General features: G+C 39.8%; 2 protein-coding genes across 2 annotated transcripts; one reads left to right on the top strand and one right to left on the bottom strand.

The window, feature by feature from the left end:
- Nucleotides 1–2,097: 2,097 nt before the first annotated feature.
- LOC127428877 (neurofilament light polypeptide-like) lies at nucleotides 2,098–5,892 on the bottom strand. The gene is made up of 4 exons (XM_051677542.1): nucleotides 4,783–5,892; nucleotides 4,504–4,628; nucleotides 3,132–3,454; nucleotides 2,098–3,018 (listed from the first exon to the last, which is right to left on the bottom strand). Exons 1-4 carry the CDS (start codon nucleotides 5,824–5,826, stop codon nucleotides 2,396–2,398), a joined length of 2,115 nt encoding a protein of 704 aa, XP_051533502.1. The 5' UTR covers nucleotides 5,827–5,892; the 3' UTR covers nucleotides 2,098–2,395.
- A 1,371-nt stretch (nucleotides 5,893–7,263) lies between these two features.
- On the top strand, nucleotides 7,264–10,672 carry LOC127428891 (phosphoglycerate mutase 2). The gene is made up of 3 exons (XM_051677557.1): nucleotides 7,264–7,803; nucleotides 8,315–8,495; nucleotides 9,507–10,672. Exons 1-3 carry the CDS (start codon nucleotides 7,387–7,389, stop codon nucleotides 9,674–9,676), a joined length of 768 nt encoding a protein of 255 aa, XP_051533517.1. The 5' UTR covers nucleotides 7,264–7,386; the 3' UTR covers nucleotides 9,677–10,672.
- Nucleotides 10,673–23,804: the final 13,132 nt, after the last annotated feature.

The raw sequence follows: 23,804 nt of genomic DNA, 5'->3' as shown, positions 1-23,804 counted from the left end.
TGCAAATCTTAAGAGTGACTGCTTACAGGAACAACATAGATTTTTGAGTTTGGGCAGAAAGTGTCCAAAAGCAAAGAGTAACATTAAGAAATTGTATGTCATCTAGAATAATGATATATGTCCAGTATGTGCCTAATGTTTAAACTCAAGAATGGATTTTTGTAAAATTAAAAAATAGAAATGATTTTAGTTCACAGTCTTAACAGCTGCTTACACTTTAGGGCAGAAAAATAAATTGCAAGTAAGACTCGTACAGGCTACCTTACAACACACCTCCAGCAAGTTTTGGACTGATCAGGTGATTGAAAAGTTACAGTAATGCTGACTTCACATGAAAAAAAATGCATAATAGGTTGTCTCTTATTGTAAAGTGTTACCAAAAGTCCTTATGTCTGTGTGTAATGATAAATGTTTGAGGGTTGATAAAGATAAAAAATTGTCTTGTCAAATTTGATCATCTGTGTGGATATCTGTAGAGCATAATAATCACAGCAATTGACAATAGTAGCAGCAGTGTGTGCGGCTTTATTGAGAAAATGTTGCTGCAATGCAGAATGAGAGTGCACCATCATAGATATAGATATATATATGATACAGTACATAATGCAAAAACAATAATAGAATGAAGATCATAATAGGCTGTTCAAGGCATCAATATTTTTTTTTTTTAATGGACCATTCCATTAAACATGCTGCATAATTTCAAAGAAAGTGATATACGTAGCTGCATTAATCAAAGTGCTTTTTGTATTTTCTGTCTATCAACAAATGCTCTCAGCATTACTTATAAATTAGTGCAGGGTCTTGTTTCCTGGTACTGCTGCCAAGGACTCTCCTTAAGTCATTGACATATACATCATAAATTTAGTAAACTACAACAGTGTAGAATAAATTTGGGAATTAGGACACACCAATATTGTAATCTCTACACTTGCACTACTAACCATGGTATTTTCGGTGTAGTTTTCATACTGCAGTATTGTGTTGTAATGAGTCTAATTTTCTGTATGTATACAACAATAGTTTTTTTCAAAGGAAATGTTGATGTAAAATTTAACATAGACATTAATTGACTGTAACTTCCTTATAACATAAGGTTAGGTTAGTTCCCATCTTGGTTTAGAGGTATATTTGAAACCTTTTTACCAGGTGTTTACAAGTGGCAATGACAGGGCAGTACCTAATAGGGTGAAAGGTGGTAACATTTCTAGGGGCCCACAACACATTTTAAAACGGTATTTTTCAATATGAAGGGGGCCCAGAGCAATATACAATCAGGGGGCCAGAATTCCTTGTTACGGCCCTGGGCCATGAATGTTTTATTAAAAGAATAGTTCACTCAGAAATGAAAATTCTGTCATTATTCATTCACCATTATGTTGTTCCAGAGCTGTGTGACTTTTTTCTTACAATAACATACAGTAACAGCAACATATGACCTTAAAGAGATAGTTCACCCAAAAATGTAAATTCTGTTATCATCATTTTGTCATCTCATCCTCGTGTTGTTCCAATCCCATATGACTTTCTTTCTTCTGTGGAACACAAAAGGAGGAGTTAGGCAGAATGACAGCCTCAGTCACCAATCACTTTCATTGAAAAAGCTCCTTTTTCAAAAAGGATGCAATGAAAGTGAATGGTGACTGAGGCTGACACTCTGCCTGACATCTACTTTTGTGTTCTGCAGAAAATAGAAATTCATATGGGGTTGGAACAATGTAAGGATGAGATGACAAAATAATGCTAGAACTGACATTTGTGAGTGAACTATCCCTTTAAGGTCAGTTACTGTATGTTTGACAACAAGACCAATCCGAAAAAAAATATCTTTAGATAAGACAATATGATGTCTTTTAAAGCTCTAAGTGTTTCACTGACAATTTCCATTTATGAAGTTTACCTCATCAGTGGCATTCCCTCATGTAATTATACAATCTAATTTGTATCCATTAAGTCTAGGTTTAAATATCTAAAGGCATACATTAAACTAAATATGTGCTTAACAGACATAAGAGAACTTCTGCGTGAGGAAACTATGAATAATTATTACACAAATAAACCGAATGTCAATAAAGTAATCAGTAAAACTCATTGATCATCAAGAAGCATGTTTTTATTGCACTGGCAGCAAAGTTTCACTTTTTACAATCTATGGCAAGACTGTTGCCTCATTCAAAAATATAATCTACTTCACAAGCATACATTCACTCAGATATGTAAAGCATCTCAAAAACAATCGTTATCATTTCGAAAAGCTGATCAAGTCGACTTAAGTTTCAGACATTTTATTGCAATTTGCACTGAGCACCATTTACCAAGGCATATTGATAAGTAACTGATTGAACGACAGGAGAAGCAGGTCAGGCTGTATTTTTGCTGTTGTAGATTCTATACATTATTTCTTCCCCTTGGGTTTTTCAGTTTCCTCTTTCCCCTTTTCTTGCTTTACACTTTCCTTTTTATCACCCTTGCTTTTCTCACCTTCATCTTTGCCCTTGGCCTTTTCTGGCTCTGCCTTTTCCTTTGCTTTGGGTTTCTCTGGCTCCTCCTCACCTTTATCCTTGACTAACTCAGGTTCAGGCACAGAATCAGTTTTTTCCTTGCCTTTCTCTTTGGCTGGGTCAGATTTTTCTTCATCTTTTGCTTTTTCAGCCTTAGCCTCACCTTTGTCTTTCTCTGTTTCAGTGCTCTCTCCCTTGTCTTTGTCTGTATCAGTGTCTTCCTTTTCTTTGTCTGTTTCAGTGTCCTCTTTGTCCTTGGCACTTGTATCAGCTTTCTCCTCACTTTTTTCTGTTTCCATCTCAGCCTCCTCCTTGTCAGCACTTTCCTCCTCAACTTTCTCCCCCTCTTCCTCCTCTCCCTCTTTCTGCTCACCCTCCTCTTCCCCATCTCCCTCTTTTTCATCTCCCTCCTCCTCATCTCCCACTTTAACATCCTCCTTTTCTTCAGCCTCCTCCTCTTCCTCTCCTTTTTCTTCTTCCTCTGCCTCATCCTCCTTTTCCTCTTCTTGCTCACCACCTGAAGTTATAAAACAGAAATGTAGTGATGCATATCTTGTCAACAAAAATAAGTTAATTATGAAGATTACAAAATGAGATGAACCCTAATACTTCATCACATGTGGATCTTACCTTCCTCTTCCTCCTTGGTACCTTCTGCCTCTTCCTTTTCCTCTTCTTCCTCTTCCTTTTCTTCCTCCACCTCTTCCTTTTCTTCCTTCTCTTCTTCTTCCTCGGCTGGTCTGGCTTCAGTTTCTTGAGCTTGACTGGCTGTAATGGCCTCATCTGCAGTGAGGGATGTGCTGACCAGTCGAGAGCCAAGCAGATAGGGGGCACCAGAGCTCAGAGTGGACAGTGAGAACATGGGCCGGGAGTAGACGGGACCAACAGAGTAAGCACTGACCAAACCTCCCACACCCACATTGAAGCGAGACTCCTCCCCCTCAAGGAGCTTTCTGCAAAGGTAAAAATATAATGTGACTTGCGCAGACGAATCAGAATAATTGAAAGTAATATGAATAGGTTCCCTTACTAAAATCTAGAGTTCTGGCAAACCCCTGTGGCAAATATGCTGCAAATTTACTGCTCATTATTTTTACATGCAAATGAGAATTGCGCCAAATTCTTCATTGCTTCCACAGGTTCCCCATACAAATGATTGCCAGTAGTGGCCAATTGTCCATTGTTGCTAAAAATTTGCTGCAGTTCACAAATATGGCCAATAATGGCAATAGGGTTGCCAACCATTCCGTATTAGCTTGGAAGTCCCATATTTTGGCCTATTCACCCATAATGAATCATCGAACCCGGAACCCAAAACACCCTGTATTGAAGAGCTCAAAATGTGATGGCAAGGGGGAGTAATTGCACAGATTTCCTCCCACTTTGAACACTGACATTTATTTAAAATCTCCAACTGCCACAAATAAAAATGTTTTTGCAATTTTTGCAATTGTTGGATATTGTTATTGAGATTTTTATTACAATTATGTAAGGAATAATTAACGACAAACCGCTGAATTATTGAAAAATAATAAACACCCTGAGGTTGTGTTGTATTGATCAGGTCGCAGGGGTGAGTTGACACCAAGGCTCTGTTTGTTGGTCGTGACTAGAGTCTCTGTGTGTGTGTGAGTGTGGGCGTATGTATGTATGTCGGCGTGTGTGAGTGTGTGTGAGACGAGAGAGAAAGAGAGAGAGAGAGTGAGGGAGCACAAGGGCACTTTTCAAACTATATTGAAATAAATGTAGGATATTATGGACAAAAAGGTTTTTTTTTTTATTATTATTATTTTGCTGTGGTAGCCTGTACGGCTCTTTGAAATAACTGAAATAATTTGGCGAAGTGATATTGAACCATTACGTGGTCAAGACCTGGAACTACTTCATATCCATGCGTTTACTGGAAAATAATTGCACACTTTAGAACGTCTGTCAACCAATCAGAATCAAGCATTCAGCAGACCCGTGGTGTACTGAGTATTAAATTCTCTTGTGTTTGTACCTGTATGCAGCTATCTCAATATCAAGGGCCATCTTGACATTGAGAAGATCCTGGTACTCTTTCAGATATTTTGCCATTTCACCCTTAGTAGCTCTAAGTTCATCCTCAAGCTCGCTGATTGTATCCTGCAGGGAAGAATGGATGTTAATTAGTGCTACATTTGTTATAGAATTGTAATTTATTTCCAAAATATGTTCCCATCATTTCTTAGGACATAATATTCTCTATGTAGGGCTTAATAGTTATTAACCAAATCTCAGATAAAAAATTTACACCAACCTGCATGGCAGCAATTTCAGAGCTCTGCCTGTCCTCCACATCTCTCAGCTGTTTCTCCAGGGACTCATTCAGGCCCTTGCAGGCATCAATCTCGAGGATGCATGCCTGAAGCTGACGACGATACTCTCCAGCTTCGTCCTTAGAATTCCTCATTGCATCAGTGTGGTGGGCTACACTCTCGGTCAGATGGCCCATCTTCCCACGGAACCACTCTTCGGCTGACTGGATGTTCTTGGCTGCCAGCTTTTCGTATTGGGCTCTGATGTCCCGAAGGGCACTGGATAGATCAGGTTTAATCGCCTCTGCCTCAACAGCGATCTGGGCTCCATACTGAACCTGGGCCTGTAGCTCTGAGATCTCACCTTCATGGACCTTCTTCAGGAAAGCCAGCTCATTCAGCAATGTATCCACCTTTTTCTCCAGTGCTACTTGGGCCAGAGCAGTGTCGTCTGCCTCCTTGCGGGCCTCCAGAAGCCTACCTTCAGTGTCTTCGCGGGCAACCACCTCCTCCTCATAGTTGGCCTGCAGGGACCGTAAAGTATCTTCCATGCTCTCTCTGTGGCTCAATGCGGCCTGCCTCTCCATACGGGCCTCCTCCACAGCAGCTCTCAGTGTACGGACTTCCTGCTCGTACAGGGCCCTCAGACGGGAAGGCTCCACATGCCTTTGCCTCAGCATGAGCAGCTCGGACTCCAGAGCCCGATTCTGCTGCTCTAGTTCATGGACACGCTCAATGTAACCAGCAAAACGGTCATTCAGATCTTGCAGCTGGGCTTTCTCCTGAGTTCGGACTGTTCGGAACTCAGAGCTTACCTGGGCAGCATGGCTGAGGTCCATGTCCATGGCACGTGCAGGGCTGCTCATCAGCAGAGAGGCAGAGGTCCGGCCGGGGGAGGCATAGTGTAGTCGGGATGAGGAGAGAGAGGGGAGATGGGCAGAGTACGTGGTGCGAGATCGGCCACGCTGAGGTACCCGGGGGCTGCTCTCCACATACCAACGCTTGTAGGATGAGGAGAAGTACGGGTCGAACCCTATGGCACTCATGGCTCCAAGGACAAGCTGCTCTGTGCCTCGGTACCACAGTCAGCTTGATCAGCCTGCTACACACTGATCTGCAGCTCCTACTGCAGTCAGTTGAGCTTATATAGCCAGAAAGGAGCTCTGACGCAAGTGATTTTCTAAACTCTGACAATGCAGTATCAATAGCAGAGCGAGAGAGAGAGAGAGAGAGAGAGAGAGAGAGAGAGATGTGCAGTGTGCAATGTGCAATGTGCAATGTGCTAGTCAAGGAGTAAAGTATAAAACAATTGTGTAAAGATAGAAACAATGATACTTTTGCTCAGAAAGTTTCGTAATACAGAATGTTTATAATATATTATGCTTTGGTTCTCCATATTATACTCTCTGTGACTGACTGCCACCAAGGTCATTCTGTGCATAAGAAGCTACAATTAAGCAAAGGATCACTTGTATGTGCAGCTTACAGAATTTAGCATATAACTAATAAGGCACCAATATTCTTCAAATATATTTAAAAATATACACATAACACACAAACAGTTTCCACTGCAGATATAGAGATGGAGCTGGAGGAGGAGGAGAGAAGGGGAGGGGGGTGCTTGGAAAAGAAGTGAGCAATGCTTATAGCTCCTTTTTTTAGTGCGTTACCTGTGGAAACACAACATTGCCTCTGCTGGATATGAGAGGTAGTACATAAGCAAAGAGGTGAATGTTTTTCTCTTATGCATATCCGTTTATTCTTGCATATCCATATACTTATCCATATTAATATTCTCTACTATATGTGTGAATCAAGGTCCATTCTCATTGCTGGGGACATTAAAGGGATAGTTCAACCAAAAATGCTAATTCTGTTATCATATACCCACACTCGTGTTTCATACCCATGTGAGTTTCTTTCATTTGTGGAACAAAAAATGAGATGTTAAGCAGAATAACAGCTTCAAACACCATTTACTTTCATTGTATGGGAAATATTCTTCTGTGTTCCACAGAAGAAAGAAAGTCATACAGATTTGGAACAACATAGCGTGATTAAATGGCAGAATTAAAATTTTTAGGTGAACTACCCCTTTAAAGTTTATCACAAATGGCCAGATGGCTTGTTTCTGGTGTGGCCTATCCTTTATGTTACTGAGCCTCTACTTGTATTTATGCAACAATTGTTTATTGATGGCCTCTTCTGAGGCTCTGAGATCCTCATAGGCTGACTTTGATCTTTGCACTTTAATCCCACACCTCTCAGTTTAAAAGTCATGTTGCTATTTTGAATGCCTACACGACCTCTGCCCTTCGAGCAGTAGATAGAAATCTGGCTCATCCCCTTCAACTCAAGAGTTAATAGGTAGGTTCCACTGACAATCTGAAGGTGAAATGTTGTGATTGGTTCAAAGCAGAAGAGAGAAGACATTCATGGAGGGCCGCATTCCAGAATGCTATAAAAAGAGCATAGCTTGGGCATGCAGGTCTCACTGTCTGTCACAGAGTGTGTGAGCACAAAAGAAAGAAGGGGGCCGTGTTTGGTTGGTTTAGTGTCAAATATATAGTTATATATAGGGGGAGTAAATCCCAAATTCTGTCAATATGACTGCTGTTCATCGTCTCGTGATTGTACGCCATGGTGAGAGCTCCTGGAACCAGGAGAACCGTTTCTGTGGCTGGTTCGATGCTGATCTCAGTGAGAAGGGTCTGGAGGAAGCCAAGAGGGGTGCTCAGGCCATCAAAGATGCCGGCATGAAGTTTGACGTGTGCTACACCTCCGTTTTAAAGCGTGCTATCAAGACTCTGTGGACCATCATGGAGTGCACAGACCAGATGTGGTTGCCCGTAATACGTACCTGGCGACTGAATGAACGCCATTATGGTGGTCTAACTGGTTTGAACAAGGCAGAGACAGCAGCAAAGCATGGAGAGGAGCAGGTCAAGGTCTGGCGCAGATCATTTGATATTCCCCCTCCTACTATGGATAAGGACCATCCATACCACAAGATCATCAGTGAGGTAAAAAAAGAGGGACTTTGTTATTTTGTAATTGGAAATAGAGGCATAGATGAAAACTTTATAAATATCATAGCACTATTCTGGATAAGAGGGTAAAAATTATCAAAGGGATACTTTAAAATGATAGTTCACCCCTAAATGAAAATTCTGTCATTTACTCACTCTCATTTTGTTCCAAACCCATATGACTTTCTTTCTTTCATGGAACACAAAAGGAGATCTTGGGCAGAATGAGAGCCTCAGTCACCATTCACTTTCAATGTATGGAAAAAAGATGCAATGAAAGTGAATAGTGACTAAGGCTCTCATTTGGCCTAACATCCGGTACACACATTCAGGTTTGAAACAACATGAGAGTGAGTAAGTTATGACAGAATTTCTCATTGATTTGGCTTATGTCACATGACTCTGCTGTTATGACAATCATGTAAACAGTAAATTGATTGGGGTGATGGCTGCAGGTTTGAAAGGTGGTCCATTTTTTCTTTTTCTTTTTCTTTTTTCTTACCAGTCAAGGCGCTACAAGGGTCTTAAAGAGGGTGAGCTTCCCATCTGTGAGAGCTTGAAGGACACTATTGCTCGTGCCCTACCTTTCTGGAATGACGTTATTGCACCTGAGATCAAGGCAGGCAAAAATGTAATAATTGCAGCCCACGGCAACAGTCTCCGTGGTATCGTCAAGCACTTAGAGGGTGAGTATACCCTCTCCACATTAGGACCCCTCAGCCTTCAATGATCCCAGATGACACAGAGAATATTTATAGCTTTCATTCACGCATAGAACGGTATGGTTTAGGTTCCTGTTACAGGCACAACCTTTCAGCAGAAAGGTTCTGCATTCTCCCTTGAGAGCTAGAGAGAGATACACTGCATGAATTAAAGGTTACAAAGGTCAAGGAAAGGTCAAATTCAGAAAAGTCTTTAAAGCATGTTCAAAGAATGAGCCTAATAACTTGCCCAAAAATGAAAATGGTGGCATCATTTAATCACCCCCATTTTGTTGCAAACCACTATGACTTTTTTTCTTGTATGGAAAACAAAAGGAGATGTTAGACAGCATGTTAGCCTCTGTCACCATTCACCATAATTGCATCTTTTTTCCACACAATGAAAGTCAGTGGAGACTAAAGGTGCTGTCACATTTACCTTTGCACGGCAAAATTCCACAAGGGAAGTAGGCGTGGGCAGACATTGATCATGTGTGAAACCAGTAAAAAACTCATTGTCAAGCAACCTCTTTTTAATTCTGCACTTCATACTCTGTGATAATGAAGTTAAAAAGGAACTCACCGCTAAAATGATGTCCTTGTCCATTGTGAATATTCAGTGTGCAAAGCACCGCCTGCACAGAGGTCACTGCCAAACTTAGCAACTTCCTATTGGTTAAGTTCACCAAACTTGAACTCCACATGTAATCCACTAGTGGCGAAATCTTTGCCACCGGAAGTCCATCGTGCAAAATTCATGATCACTTGGATTCCAATTGAGACTGTATTTCACATGCAGAATTTCGCCGTGAGAAGGTAAATGTGACCGCGCAACATTTCCTTTCGTGTTCCATGCTAGAAATACAGTAATACAGGTTTGTGACAACATGAGGGTGAGTAAATGATGACACAATTTAAATTTTTGGGTGAACTATCCCTTTAAGAATCTGAACTTTATATATATGACATATATAAGCTATTTACCTTCTTTTACAGGCATGTCAGATGCAGCCATCATGGAGCTGAACCTGCCCACTGGCATTCCCATTGTCTACGAACTGGACAAGGACCTGAAGCCTGTCAAACCCATGCAGTTCTTGGGAGATGAGGAAACAGTGCGTAAAGCCATGGAGGCTGTGGCCGCCCAGGGAAAGGTCAAAAAGTGAAGAGCTGACACTGACCCAGTGACTGAAACACGCCAAATATGCTTTTCTTTAAAAGGATAGTTCACCCAAAAATTAAAATTCTCTCATCATTTACTCACCCTCACACCATCCCAGATGTGTATGATTTTCTTTCTTCTGCTGAACACACACACACAAAAAAAAATTCATTCTTTGTGCATATAGCCACCTACAGGGCAGGGAGGGGAATTTATGGTTAAAAAAAAAAATAATAATTTAAATATTGATCTGTTTCTCACCCACACCTATCATATCCCTTTTAAAGACATAGATTTAACCACTGGAGTTGTTTTAATTGCTTTTTATGCTGCCTTTATGTGCATTTTGGAGCTTCAAAATTTTGGTACCCATTCACTTGCATTGTGAGGACCTACAGAGCGGAAATATTCTTCTAAAAAACTTCGAAGAAAGTCAGACACATCTGGGATGGCATGAGGGTGAGTAAATGATGAATTTTAATTTTTTGGTGAACTATTCCTTAAATTTGTCTTCTTTAAAGGGACAGCTCACCCAAAAAATTAAAGTTCAGTCATTTACTCACCCTCATGTTGTTCCAAACCCATATTACTTTTTTTCTTAGTGGAAAACAAAAGAAAATGTTAGGCAGAAAGACACCCTCTCTGCATAACCTTTTTAGTCTCTTTCTATTCCACAGAAGACAGAAAGTCATATGAATTTGGAACAATACAAATTTGAGTAAATGACAGAATTTTCATTTTTGGGTGAACTATTCCTTTATCTTCATCCCATACGCAAACTGCTATGGCAAAGGGGTGCACCATTGGATGCAGGCCCAACAACACTTCTTTAAAGACCACAGAATGAATGAATGTACACATGGCACGGACATGACTGCAACCCCTCCCCCAAACATTCTCACATTACATCACGAAGCACAGCCCACTCTTGATCTGTACACCCTCGTGTTGGACTGCCCCACTCAGACACAGCAAATAAAAATGACCACCATTTTGTGTACCTCCTTTTTCGCTTGAGTCATTCTTCCCCCCTCTACTTTCCTCTGCATTAATTCAGGGGTTTCAGCAGAACGGTGCACTGCTGTGTAAGCTGACCCAAAGGGCACACCAAAGAGGTTGCTGAGTTCAGTCTGGCAGCTGTCCCGCACTGTGGTGCAGTGGCAGCTCATCTAGCCAGGGCTCTCAATAAAAGCCTGCTGCAAAGACAGCCCATAATGGCCATGGCAACCTGCCAGCACCACAATTAGCAGTAGCTCAGGTTTTCTTGTGACAAAAGGACACGGGTGTGTGTAAGTGTGTGTGCATGTGTGGCGATCTGTGATTGGGAAAGGACAAAGTCACGGTACCCCAAAACTGCTCAGGGTCTAATTCATTATGTAGGAAGACTAATTTTAGCTTATTCATCTAAGGTGCAGCCTTCAGCATTGACTGTGTAAAGTAACCATTTGAGTGTGTTTGCATGCACACCAAAACGCTAATAACTACCAATAATTAGTTTATTTAAAAAAATATATAACAATGCAAGAAAACCATGTTTACAATGGGTTTTTTTGCGCTTTTGCCAGTGTCAGTTCCTAACATTGTGCCTAACATCTCCTTTTGTGTTACATGGAAGAAAGGAAGTCATATAGGTTTGGACCAACATGATGATGAGTAAATGATTAACCAATTTTAATTAATGGGAGAATTATAACTTTAATTATATAACAGCAGATTATCTATCAATATGATATAAGACACAAATCTATCAGTGCAATACCAAACTTTTAAATGCAGCACTAAGCACTATAAAGATACAGACCTAGAGCTAAGGAACCTAGAGCAAATGATGGTAACTATACTTTGTAGAGCTATGACATGCTGCAATGACATAATTTACTACAGATTATGTGTCCAAATCTGCTGTACAAAATCAACTCTGTACTGCCATCTGACGTTGAACAGCAAGTATTGCACAATATTCTGGTCTGACATAAAATGTAAAAAAAAAAACCACACAACAGGGAGTCAGTTCTTTCTGTATAAATTTAATTCTAAAACTTTCATTTTAAATTTTTATGTGAAGCCATGGTTTATGGAGAGGACAGTGATGTACTAAAGAGCCAAAACAAATACTGGCACAATTAATGACTGCTAACTGCAAGCAACAAGAAGGTGTGCTCACCCAAGTACATTAAAGAACGTCTCCTATATCCTCAATCTTTAAACTTCTTATCTGTGTTTATGGGTATAAGGCTCATGAAATTCTAATTTATTTTGTACCAAATAATGTTTTGTATTGATTTGTCAAGTGGCCCTACTGGCCAGTGTAAATCAGACAGAATGTCCACTGGCCAGACTTGGTATGTCTAAACAGATGGACAAAGGCACAAACAATTTTTGGGTCCACTGTATATGATCGACCATTGTGGGGTCCTTTTTTCTATTAAAACCGGGTTCAATACAAGTTAAAGTTGCACTCAGTAATTTTTGTCTTTGTGTCATCTTGGCACCATCCTGACACCTAGTGGTTTGAATGCAGCATCATTTAAAATAAATAGTTTTCAGTTTCAGTCAGATGCCACTGAAGAAATTTAGTATTCACAGTCAGCCATGATTACTTTAATCAATGAGTGAAAGTATCAAATAACAGGATGGTTACTGAGATTAAGCCAGAGTAGTATTCAGCTGGTCATGTGATTCTAGCATGGCAGCCCCCATGTGCAGACCCTCTCCATGTAGATTAAAACAGCTTTTATACGTTTACTGATATGACTGAAGTCTTCATTTTAATGTGAGTGGTCATGATGTCCTACATATATTGCAAAATTACAATTCATGTCTTTAGGAGTAAAACTTTTTTAATGAGGAAAAATTACTAAGTCACCTTTAAGCTTAATAAAAAAAAAACTGTGTTGCAGTGAGGCATTTATAATGGAAGTGAATGGGGCAAGTCTGTAAATGTTTAAATACTTACTGTTAGTATAGCCACAAAATGTAAACAATATGCATGTTAACATGATTATAGTGTAATAAAATCGCTTATTAACCTTTTTTTGTGTAAAGTTATAGCTAATTTTACAACTTCTTTGCCATCACGACGTAAACCTGTTATCCTGGTAAACAACAATTTAAGTAACTAATAATTAATATAATAAAAGTAAAGTCAAATAATGCACAAGTTTTAACAGAAGAATTAATATAAATGCTTTTATAAAATTATAAGCGGCACATTTCTGCCTTTAAATCCTCCAAAAATTGCTCCCAGTTACTTCCATTGTAAGTGCCTCACTGTAAGTGCCTCACTTATTTTATTTATAAATGAAAGGAGGGACAAGTCTAAATTTGTTTTTGTGGTAATCAACATTATGCCACATATGCTGTCGAATGAGCTTATCTTGTATTGAACCCTTGTATTTGAGTTGTATTGATTGCAAGGAATATTAAAGGACTGTTCATTTAAAGGGATAGTTCACCCAAAAAATGAAAATTCTCTCATAATTTACTCACCCTCATACAGTCCCAGATGTATGACTTCCTTTCTTCAGCAGAACACATTTGAAGAAAAATAGAAAAATATCTCAGCTCAGTAGGTCCTTATAATGGATGTGGATGGTAACACGATTTTTGATGCTCCAAAAATCACAGACAATCAGCATTAACGTCATCCACAGAACTCCAGTGGTTAAATGAATGTCTTATGAAGCGATATGATCACTTTTGGTGCAAAAAAGATCAATATTTAAGTACGTTTAACTATAAATCATCGCTTCTGGTAATCAGCAGGATGCGCATTTATGAGAAGGCTGAGGTCACACAGTCTTGTGTGACGTATTCGCGTTGGCATGTTCATGAGAGAAGTGACTTTAACATTAAAAACCCAATACTAAAGGAGTTGAAATACATTTTTTGGAAGACCATCCATTAAATGTCCACTCTACCTGAGAAATACCATTGAAATGTGTCCTTAGTGTTATGGGACAGTCTGCAACAATCTCAACAATCAGAGTTTCTGTTAGTCCTCTGTTGCACTTTTTCCTCAGAGGGCCACCTGTGTCACAGACTCTAGACCACTGGAGGGGAGGACAGGAACTGACAGAAGCTTCTGGAAAAAAGGCTGTGTGCTGTAGCCTCAGTGCTGTCTTTGAATGAATAATGTTTTTGTTGTTTTGTCTGTTTCCCAGAAAATACAAAGCACCCAACTGCTATTTCTGTTTCTACTGTTATCTCCATGTATGTGGGTTGTTTGTGTGAAGTGAGTCTCATGGAATTTTCTGTGGCAAAATGAAACTGTTATCTCTATTAGTTTTCTATTTAGATTTTTTTGTTACGAGTCCAACGGCCTAGGCAGAACACTTACACAACAATATAGCCTATACACTTTAGAAAACACTGTCCGTAAACAAATTTGGCCAGGTATGCTTTTTTTTTTTTCTTTCTCTCCCAATTTGGAATGCCCAATTCCCAATGTGCTTTTACGTCCTCATGGAGGCGTAGTGATTCGCCTCAGTCTGGGTGGCGAAAGACAAATCCCAGTTGCCTCCACGTCTGAGACGTCAACCCACGCATCTTATCACGTGGCTTGTTGAGTGCGTTGCCACGGAGACATAGTGCGTGTGGAGGCTTCACGCCATCCACCGCGGCAACCACGTTCAACTCACCACACGTCCTACCGAGAACGAACCACATTATAGCGAACATGAGGAGTTTACCCCATGTGACTCTACCCTCCCTAGCAACTGGGTTGCTTAGGAGACCTGGCTGGAGTCACTCAGCACACCCTGGGATTCGAACTAGCTAGCTGGCGAACTCCAGGGGTGGTAGCCAGCATATTTTACCACTGAGCTACCCAGGCCTCAGGCCAAAGTTACACCCCCTTTTGGAGTAACCCGCCCCTTATAGAGTAAGCCCACCCTCTTTTGGAGATTCCGCCCCCATTTGGAGATCTCCGGCCTACAGCTGTGTACCTACTTGGAATGGGCCAAGGCCGCATATGGGGCGGGGCTACATGTGGCGCTCCACCCATAGCTTACCCTTATAGAGCGCAACAGTCTGGTTCCGGAAGTAAAAATCCCATTAATTTATCTCTTAAAGCGGGTGCACACGGTATGATTTATAATAGTCCTTTACGATTGTTGCTTGTCAGATTGTACGGTATCGCCATGGCACACTGTGCGACATTATGTCAGACTGCACGATATACATCGTAGCCGACTGTGGTCCCTATCGTCCCGATCAGTGAACGCGACTCACGTTACGGGAGTGTTGCGGAATAGAAGCGAAATGGTGAAATTTGCCCACCACAGAGGAGTATTTCTCTCTCTCTCTCTCTGAAAGTCAGGACATCAGCATTTCCGTTGCTCCAATACCACTCCATCACAAGCATAGGCTAACATTCACAAGAAAGATGGATTTTGTCAAATAGGCCTATAATAAGACAGCTTGATCACAAATACAGAAAATTACAGATGCTGAGAATGAACGTGAGTGCGGGAGGTAGCCTACAGTAATAATGAGCTACCACAAGCAAAATATTCATTGTGGAAATAAAAAAGACTTGTGGCCCGAAAAATTACAAACTTCTCCGTTCACATTGGAGAAAACAAAAAAGGTGGGTTATAGTACATCTTTCTCCTCTTTTAGATTAGTAACCTATAGGCCACGCAAAATTTCGAAAATTCATAAAGGCTGATAATATATCACGCTTGCAAATACCCTATGGATGATGCACAAACATGACATAGATTTCTATAATTGTATCCAACTGTATTTGCTGGTTTGGATTAAAATGTCCCATAAATGTATTTATTTTCTTTTTGTAGCTTAAGCTCTGTATTTATTTAATTCAGAGAATAATGCTTTCATATTGCTGACGTGTTACACTTTTCTTCAAGTATTTTCTGCTTATTTATTTATTAAAACTTTTGATATAAAATGAAAAGAAGAAAAAACATTGAAAGTGCTTGAGTAGAGTGATAACTGGGCACAAATGTTGCTATGGTGGTGCATACGCAGAGCAGGTTTCTTTCCATGTGAATTTGGGTGTAAGAGAGGAGCGCCGCCGTAATAGCAGTCACACTATATGGCTACGATGCTAAATTTCAGACACTGCCCAAACTTCGTCAGAGGCTGAAGATCATCGCAAAGGCTATTAATCAGTCGTCTTCGAACATGTCACACTGAACGTTGTAAGATTGCCGATTTTGCCCTGCGACGAGAGAAATCCTTTAGGATTCCCGAAATTTGTCTCAGACGGCAGAATTGTGGCCAAAATCGTACAGTGTGCACCCGCCTTTAGACTAATTATTTTTCAACAATTACTTATAAACCTATAAAGACCTACCATGAGCTATGAGGTGGTTCACCAATGGTATATGCTTCCGTTGAAGCCATCTGTCTGCATTATTTCAACTTCATTGTTTAAAAATTGTGTTTGATAGAGAAATGTGTAGTAAACAACTACATTACCCAAGGTACAGCAGAGAAAGATCCACCAATCAGAGAACCGTGGCCAACGAAACCAGCGAAACATGCCTCGGAGTCACCACCCACTTCTGTAATGCACTGTGAATGACGTAATCGACTCAGTCTCCCCTCACCCTTACACTACTTATTTATTTATACATATCGGAATATTTTGCAATAAACTTAAAATATATTGCGTCTATACTTCTAATCAACAACCTAAAATCAATAGTTTTATATTTTCCCATCATTTATTATTCAATGACATCATTCACAATGCTTCATGGGATTGTAGTTTGCGCGATCATGAAAGACGCTGCCCTGTGCCTTTGTCTTTATGTCCAATTTTCAAATAATTTTTGTCTCAAAACGAAGTTTGTGATGTTGTCATTCTCTTCGGAGCTGGTTGGTTTGGTTCATGGCTTACAACTCTTTTATGAAAAATTTTATAAAAAAGTCTATGGAAGAAACGAATGGGGAAAATACTTCTGGAACCCAGACAGCTGAAAAGTGGGCGGGCACTGTTGCGCTCTATTAGCTCAGTCATCTTTCATAGATCATGTACATGTTAGGAAATGCGGAAAATAAGGCATTTGCATGAGCCATACATAAGCAACTGTAAATATGAGCACTGACATACTGGTGCATTAGCACAAAAAAAAACAAAACAATAAAACATGTACGCACACTTTTCAGTTGGCTTATGTGTGTAAGAACACTTTCTCATCAGTTTCTAACTTTATAAATCATGATTTGTTTCTCACTTTAAATATAGGATAAAATCCATGGAATTTTAGGACTGAATATCACTTAAAAGTAGGCACTATAATCAAATTGTCTGGCTAAACTCAATTGCTCTCCAACTTTGTTAACCACATCTTCTATTATGGTTGCCTATGAAAGACGATTGAGCCAATGAGAGTAAGTTATGGGTGGAGCGACACGTTTAGCCCCGCCTCATTATGCGGGCTGCCAGAGGGCCTGTCTGCATCCTGCAAGACTACTATAAGAAACGTCGACTACAATGCACGCCCACTACAAGTTACGCCCCCTCCAAATAACCAGTGAAATCCTGAAGTCTTGGAACAGTTGGATGCCACATTTATTCACTGTTTGTTGTGTTTATTTGGAGTCCCGCAGCAACCATACACCTATACGTAACTCTAACTCTAAACCTAACCATAACCACAAAGATTTTAAAATGAAACGTTTGTAAAATGTATTAAATATACCGGAAATCAGGTGCGATTCTAGGATTTCAATCTTAGGGGGGCTCAGCCCCCAATGACACTATTAAGTAGGTTGAACACCAGACATGTCTGGCGGACGATATGGCGCGTTCTAAAATTCGAAACAACTGTTTTAAATGAAGGTACGCACACCGCCGCTCGCCATCTGTCGGCAGCGCCCAGCTATGACTCCAGAGGCTGCTCAAATTTCTGCCGTGCCACGGAGCTCAACTCGCATATTTTCCATAAAATTAGACCCACATCATTATCAAAGGACATCGATTATTTACTTCTAAAGTTGTTTATTATAGAAAATCAATAATTTTGCAACTACTGTAGATTAAACTTATACCAAACTCCACCAAAAAAATAATAATATTATTACAATAAATATCATATTTAGCTTCGTCGATCTTTAGTGGAGTGAATTAACTCCTGATGATGCTTCTCTGAGTTAAGTTTCTCATTAAGTAATTCGAGTCTTTTGAATTCGACCAAAAGAGAAAATCACTACGAAAACAGATTTTAATTTCAATAGAAGAACCCTTGTAAAATAAAGGTATTATATATATAAAATAAAGGTATTAACTATATATATATATATATATATATATATATATATATACAGTTGTGCTCATAAGTTTGCATACCCTAGCAGAAATTGTGACATTTTGGCATTGATTTTGAAAATATGACTGATCATGCAAAAAAATTGTCATTTATTTAAGGATAGTGATCATATGAAGCCATTTATTATCACATAGCTGTTTGGCTCCTTTTTAAATCATAATGATAACAGAAATCACCCAAATGGCCATGATCAAAAGTTTACATTTCCTTGAATATTTGGCCTTGTTACAGACACACAAGGTGACACACACAGGTTTAAATGGCAATTAAAGTTTAATTTCCTACACCTGTGGCTTTTTAAATTGCAATTAGTGACTGTGTATAAATAGTCAATGAGTTTGTTAACTCTCACATGGATGCACTGAGCAGGCTAGATACTGAGCCATGGGGAGCAGAAAAGAACTGTTAAAAGACCTGTGTCACAAGGTAATGGAACTTTATAAAGATGGAAAAGGATATAAAAATATATCCAAAGCCTTGAAAATGCCAGTCAGTACTGTTCAATCACTTATTAAGAAGTGGAAAATGTGGGTATCTCTTGATACAAAGCCAAGGTCAGGGAGACCTTCAGCCACAACTGCCAGAAGAATTGTTCGGGATACAAAGAAAAACCCACAGGTAACCTCAGGAGAAATACAGGCTGCTCTGGAAAAAGATGGTGTGGTTGTTTCAAGGAGCACAATACAATGATACTTGAACAAAAATGAGCTGCATGGTCGAGTTGTCAGAAAGAAGCCTTTACTGCGCCAATGCCACGAAAAGGACTGGTTACAATATGCCCGACAATACCTTGACATGCCTCACAGCTTCTGGCACACTGTAATTTGGATTGACAAGACCAAAATAGAGCTTTATGATCACAACGATAAGCGCTATGTTTGGAGAGGGGTCAACAAGGCCTATAGTGAAAAGAATACCTTCCCCACTGTGAAGCATGGTGGTGGCTCACTTATGTTTTGGGGGTGTGTGAGTTCTAAAGGCACGGGGAATCTTGTGAAAACTGATGGCAATATGAATCCCGTAGAAAATACTGGCAGACAATTTGCATTCTTCTGCACGAAAGCTGCGCATGGGACGCTCTTGGACTTTCCAGCACGACAATGACCCTAAGCACAAGGCCAAGTTGACCCTCCAGTGGTTACAGCAGAAAAAGGTGAAGGTTCTGGAGTGGCCATCACAGTCTCCTGACCTTAATATCATCTAGCCACTCTGGGGAGATCTCAAACGTGCGATTCATGCAAGACGACCAAAGACTTTGCATGACCTGGAGGCATTTTGCCAAGATGAATGGGCAGCTATACCACCTGCAAGAATTTGGGGCCTCATAGACAACTATTACAAAAGACTGCACGCTGTCATTGATGCTAAAGGGGGCAATACACAGTATTAAGAACTAAGGGTATGCAGACTTTTGAACAGGGGTCATTTCATTTTTTTCTTTGTTGCCGTGTTTTGTTTTATGATTGTGCCATTCTGTTATAACCTACAGTTGAATATGAATCCCATAAGAAATAAAAGAAATGTGTTTTGCCTGCTCATTCATGTTTTCTTTAAAAATGATACATATATTACCAATTCTCCAAGGGTATGCAAACTTTTGAGCACAACTGTATATACGTAAATATATATATATATATATATATATATATATATATATATATATATATATATATATATATACACACTGATCAGCCACAACATTAAAACCACTGACAGGTGAAGTGAATAACATTGATTATATCGTTACAATGGCACCTGTCCAGAGGTGGGATACATTAGGCAGCAAGTGAACAGTCAGTTCTTGAATTTCCTGTGTTGGAAGCAGGAAAATTGGGCAAGTGTAAGGATCTGAGCAACACTGACAAGGGCCAAATTGTCACAGCTAAATGACTGGGTCAGAGCGTCTCCAAAATGGCAGGTCTTGTGGGGTGTTCCCGGTATGCAGTGGTTAGTACCTACCAAAACAGGTCCAAGGAAGAAGCAATGGAAGAAGGTGGTCTGGTCTGATGAATCACATTTTCTTTTAGATCATGTGGACGGCCGGGTGCGTGTGCATCATTTACCTGGGGAAGAGATGGCAGCAGTATGCACTATGGGAAGAAGGCAGGCTGGCAGAGGCAGTGAGATGCTCTGGGCAATGTTCTGCTGGGAAACCTTGGGTCCTGGCATTCATGTGGATGTTACTTTGACACGTACCACCTACCTAAAGATTGTTGCAGACCACATACACCCCTTCATGGCAACGGTAATCCCTGATGGCAGTTGCCTCTTTCAGCAGGATAATGCACCCTGCAACACTGCAAAAATTGTCCAGGAATGGTTTGAGGAACATGACAAAGAGTTCAAGGTGTTGACTTGGCCTCCAAATTCCCCAGATCTCAATCGATTGAGCATCTATGGGTTGCGCTGGACCAACAATTCCAATCCATGAAGGCTCCACCTCGCAATTTACAGGACTTAAAGGATCTGCTGCTAATGTCTTGGTGCCAGAAACCACAGGATACCTTCAGAGGTCTTGTGGAGTCCATGCCTCGATGGGCCAGAGCAGTTTTGGCGGCACATAGACAACATAGCCTAAAAGTTTTAATCCAACCCCTTTCTCTCCTTGATAAACAAGATTACCGAACTAAATGAGCAACATGCCTCCTCTCCTTGAATCAGTCAAAATACGCTGATATGCACTCGTTCATTAATTGAATGAAGTAAATGGTGCTTATTCGTTCAGTGGGTCAAACCAATGATATGCTCCTTCACCAGGGTTGGGAGGGTTACTTTTGAAATGTATTCCACTACAGATTACAGAATACATGCTGTAAAATGTAATTTGTAACGTATTCCATTAGACTACTCAAGGTCAGTAAGGTATTCTATATACTTTGGATTACTTCTTCAGTACTGGTAGATTTTTTCACTTGTTTTGACTATAAAAACTTTGAATGTGTAAGACAAAATACACGTTAAAAATACATTCTCTGAAAAACCTAAATATCTTATGTAGTGTTGTTTCTAAAACAAGATAAATCAAATTGATCTTGTTTTAAGGATTTTTAGATATTTTTGCAGGAAAACAATACAAAAATTATTATCAAGAATATTGCTTTTGCCCTAATATGAAAGGTCTTACGAGCAAAAAATAAATTATGATCCAACGTGAATTTTCTTGATAAAAAAATATGATCGTGTCTGGTAACGTGCATGTAAAATGGCTAGAAACAGCATTTTAGCTTAGCATAAAGCTGACAATTTACACAAAGCATGGTGGCAGGGGTGTGCGTGTCCGTTGCAAACTCGTATTCAGATCTGCCTCCGTTCTGCTATGCAACGCCCATATTTTCACAGTCCAATCAACAACCAGTAGATAAACTCAAATCCTCGCCCTACATTTTTTTCTTGTTCAATAAGCTTTTTCACTCGGGAATACATCAAAATATGGAAGTAAAGTCAGACGCAACTTCCGTTTCATGCCGACTTTAAAACACTTACGTGATGATTCAAAGTCACAGATTTTTAGGGGGGCTGAGATGAATTTTAGGGGGGCTGAAACCCTCCTAAAAAGGGACTAGTAACGGCAATGCCATTCTTTTGAATTCAATCATACTGCCGTATCAATAGGTGGTGACAGTGAGGAGAAATTTAATGAAAGTGAAGAGGAGGAGAAGCTAGCGGTATGCTAAGCTAATAGGCTAACCGATTAGCTTGTAGGCTAACTGGAAAAAACAGAACAGATAAATGTTTATCTTACCACTCATCTTTTTTATTATTGAACAAGCAGAAATTCTACAAACACCCGAATAGAGTAAAGAGCACTTCCAAAAAATTTCACATTAAACAGTTCAGTTTACCATTTACATATCTTTCGTTTAATAATATATGTGACATATAATTTAAAAGTTATTCTTTGTCATATTTAAAGAGTTAAAAGAAAATGAGTCATGCAGCGATTGCAAAGGATTTTAAAAGTTCATGTAGCCAATAGAATCGCTTGATGATCCAAGGGAGGCGTTACATGTAGTGGGCGTGTCGTGAAGTGGGTGTTCCTTGTAGTCTTGCAGGACACAGACAGATACACTTGGGTGCACCAGACCCTTCTCAAAAATCATTGCTGATTTACCATGATGGGAGAAGGGTGCCTCTGATTGTTACTTGCAGGGTACTCAGCCTTACAGGCTCTATTTGGTTAGGATTAGGGTGGGGGCGGTGTTAGGGCATCTGCTGCCTCCCAGGAACAAACTGAGGCCCATTTGTACAATGGGCCTGATTTACGAACAGTTAAACAGAAATACTCTTTGTAGCCGTCAGAGGGCAAAATCTATTCAGCCTGTTCTAAATCTAATATGTGAGTTGTATTTCAGGAAGGCATGCTGTGTTCTTTAACCATTTCAGGTAAATGTTTTCCAGTTGAGACAGTAAAATAATTCTATAACATAATATGTTATTTATTAATGCATTGTAATAATCCTGGGTGGACTGTGAAACATGAAAAAAAAAATAATATATATATATATATATTTTATAGCACATTGAGTTATCGGTCTTATTCTTACACAACAAGATAGTGTTTCCCACTCCTGTTCCTGGAGGCCCCCCAACAGAACACGTTTTTAGATGTCTCCTTTATCTGACACCCATTTCAGGTCTTGGAGCCTGTACTGCCAAGCTGCTGAGTTGAATGAGGTGTGTCTGATTAGATTAAGAAATCTAAAATGTGTAAAGCCTACTGCTGGGGGGCCTCCAGTAATATAGCTGGAGAGCGATAGTACTGTTAAGTAGAGAACACGCATTCAAATGATGCGTTATAAAGAATGCAGGATTCAACAGTGCTTTAAACTTACTTTAAAGTTCAAGTACAATATTATCCTCATTTTTGTTCCTTATTAGGTAAGGGTACAAAGTGTAGAGAGAGAAACAGAGATGAGTGAGCTCTCTGGAGGTTGAATCAAGCCCTGGTTCTGACTCCATATCTGACCCAGATCCCACAGAGAGCCAGTGGGGAGTCACGATAACTCAACATGGCCTCATTTCCACAGCAGAAGGCAGCAGCGTATGTCCTGTTAATGTTTAATCGTCAGCACTCCCAAATAGGACGTGAAGATTCTGGAAGGACTCAAGATTTAAACAGATACTGAGCCAACTTAATCTAATGCACCCATCACTCTATACTCAACGCACAAAGACAGCATTCAGTTAACATTTACACTGCCATAAAAGACTTAAAGGGCTATTTCCTCCAAAAATGAAAATTCTGTCATCATTTTCAAGCCCTAATGAAGTTCCAAACCCGTATAACTTTATTTCTTCAATGGAACACAAGAGAAATTTTGAAGAGTGTGTGTGCTGCTGTTTTTCCCATACAGTGAAAGTAAATGGGGACTGAGGCTGTCAGTTCCTAACATTCTACCTAACATTTCCATTAGTGCTCCAGGTTTGGAACAGCATGAGGGTGAGTAAATGATGACAGAATTACTATTTTTTTGGGGAACTGTTCCTTTAACATACAACTTTTCACATGTTCAGTTATTGTCAAATTATCTGAATGGCTAAATTATGACTAGATATAATTATATATGAGATATAATTATGATAAATGCATAAAAAATAAGAGTAATAATGCTGAAGAAAATCTAATTTGTATAGATAATTTCACATTTCTGCTGTCATTGCAATAGTTAATATGACAGTACAGAAAGTATAGCAAACACTGCTTTGGTTGTTCCACTTAAAATGCTCTTAATAATTACCTTGTACAGATGTGGCAAAGGTTCATCTGACCGAGACTAATAGAAAGACTAAATATAGACACATCAGTGCTTCTGCTTTTCTGCACTCAGA

This window comes from Myxocyprinus asiaticus, chromosome 38, assembly GCF_019703515.2.
Source record: "Myxocyprinus asiaticus isolate MX2 ecotype Aquarium Trade chromosome 38, UBuf_Myxa_2, whole genome shotgun sequence".
Lineage (NCBI taxonomy): Eukaryota > Metazoa > Chordata > Actinopteri > Cypriniformes > Catostomidae > Myxocyprinus > Myxocyprinus asiaticus.
Note: the sequence above shows the minus strand (reverse complement) of the source record. Positions and strands in the feature narration are given on the sequence as shown.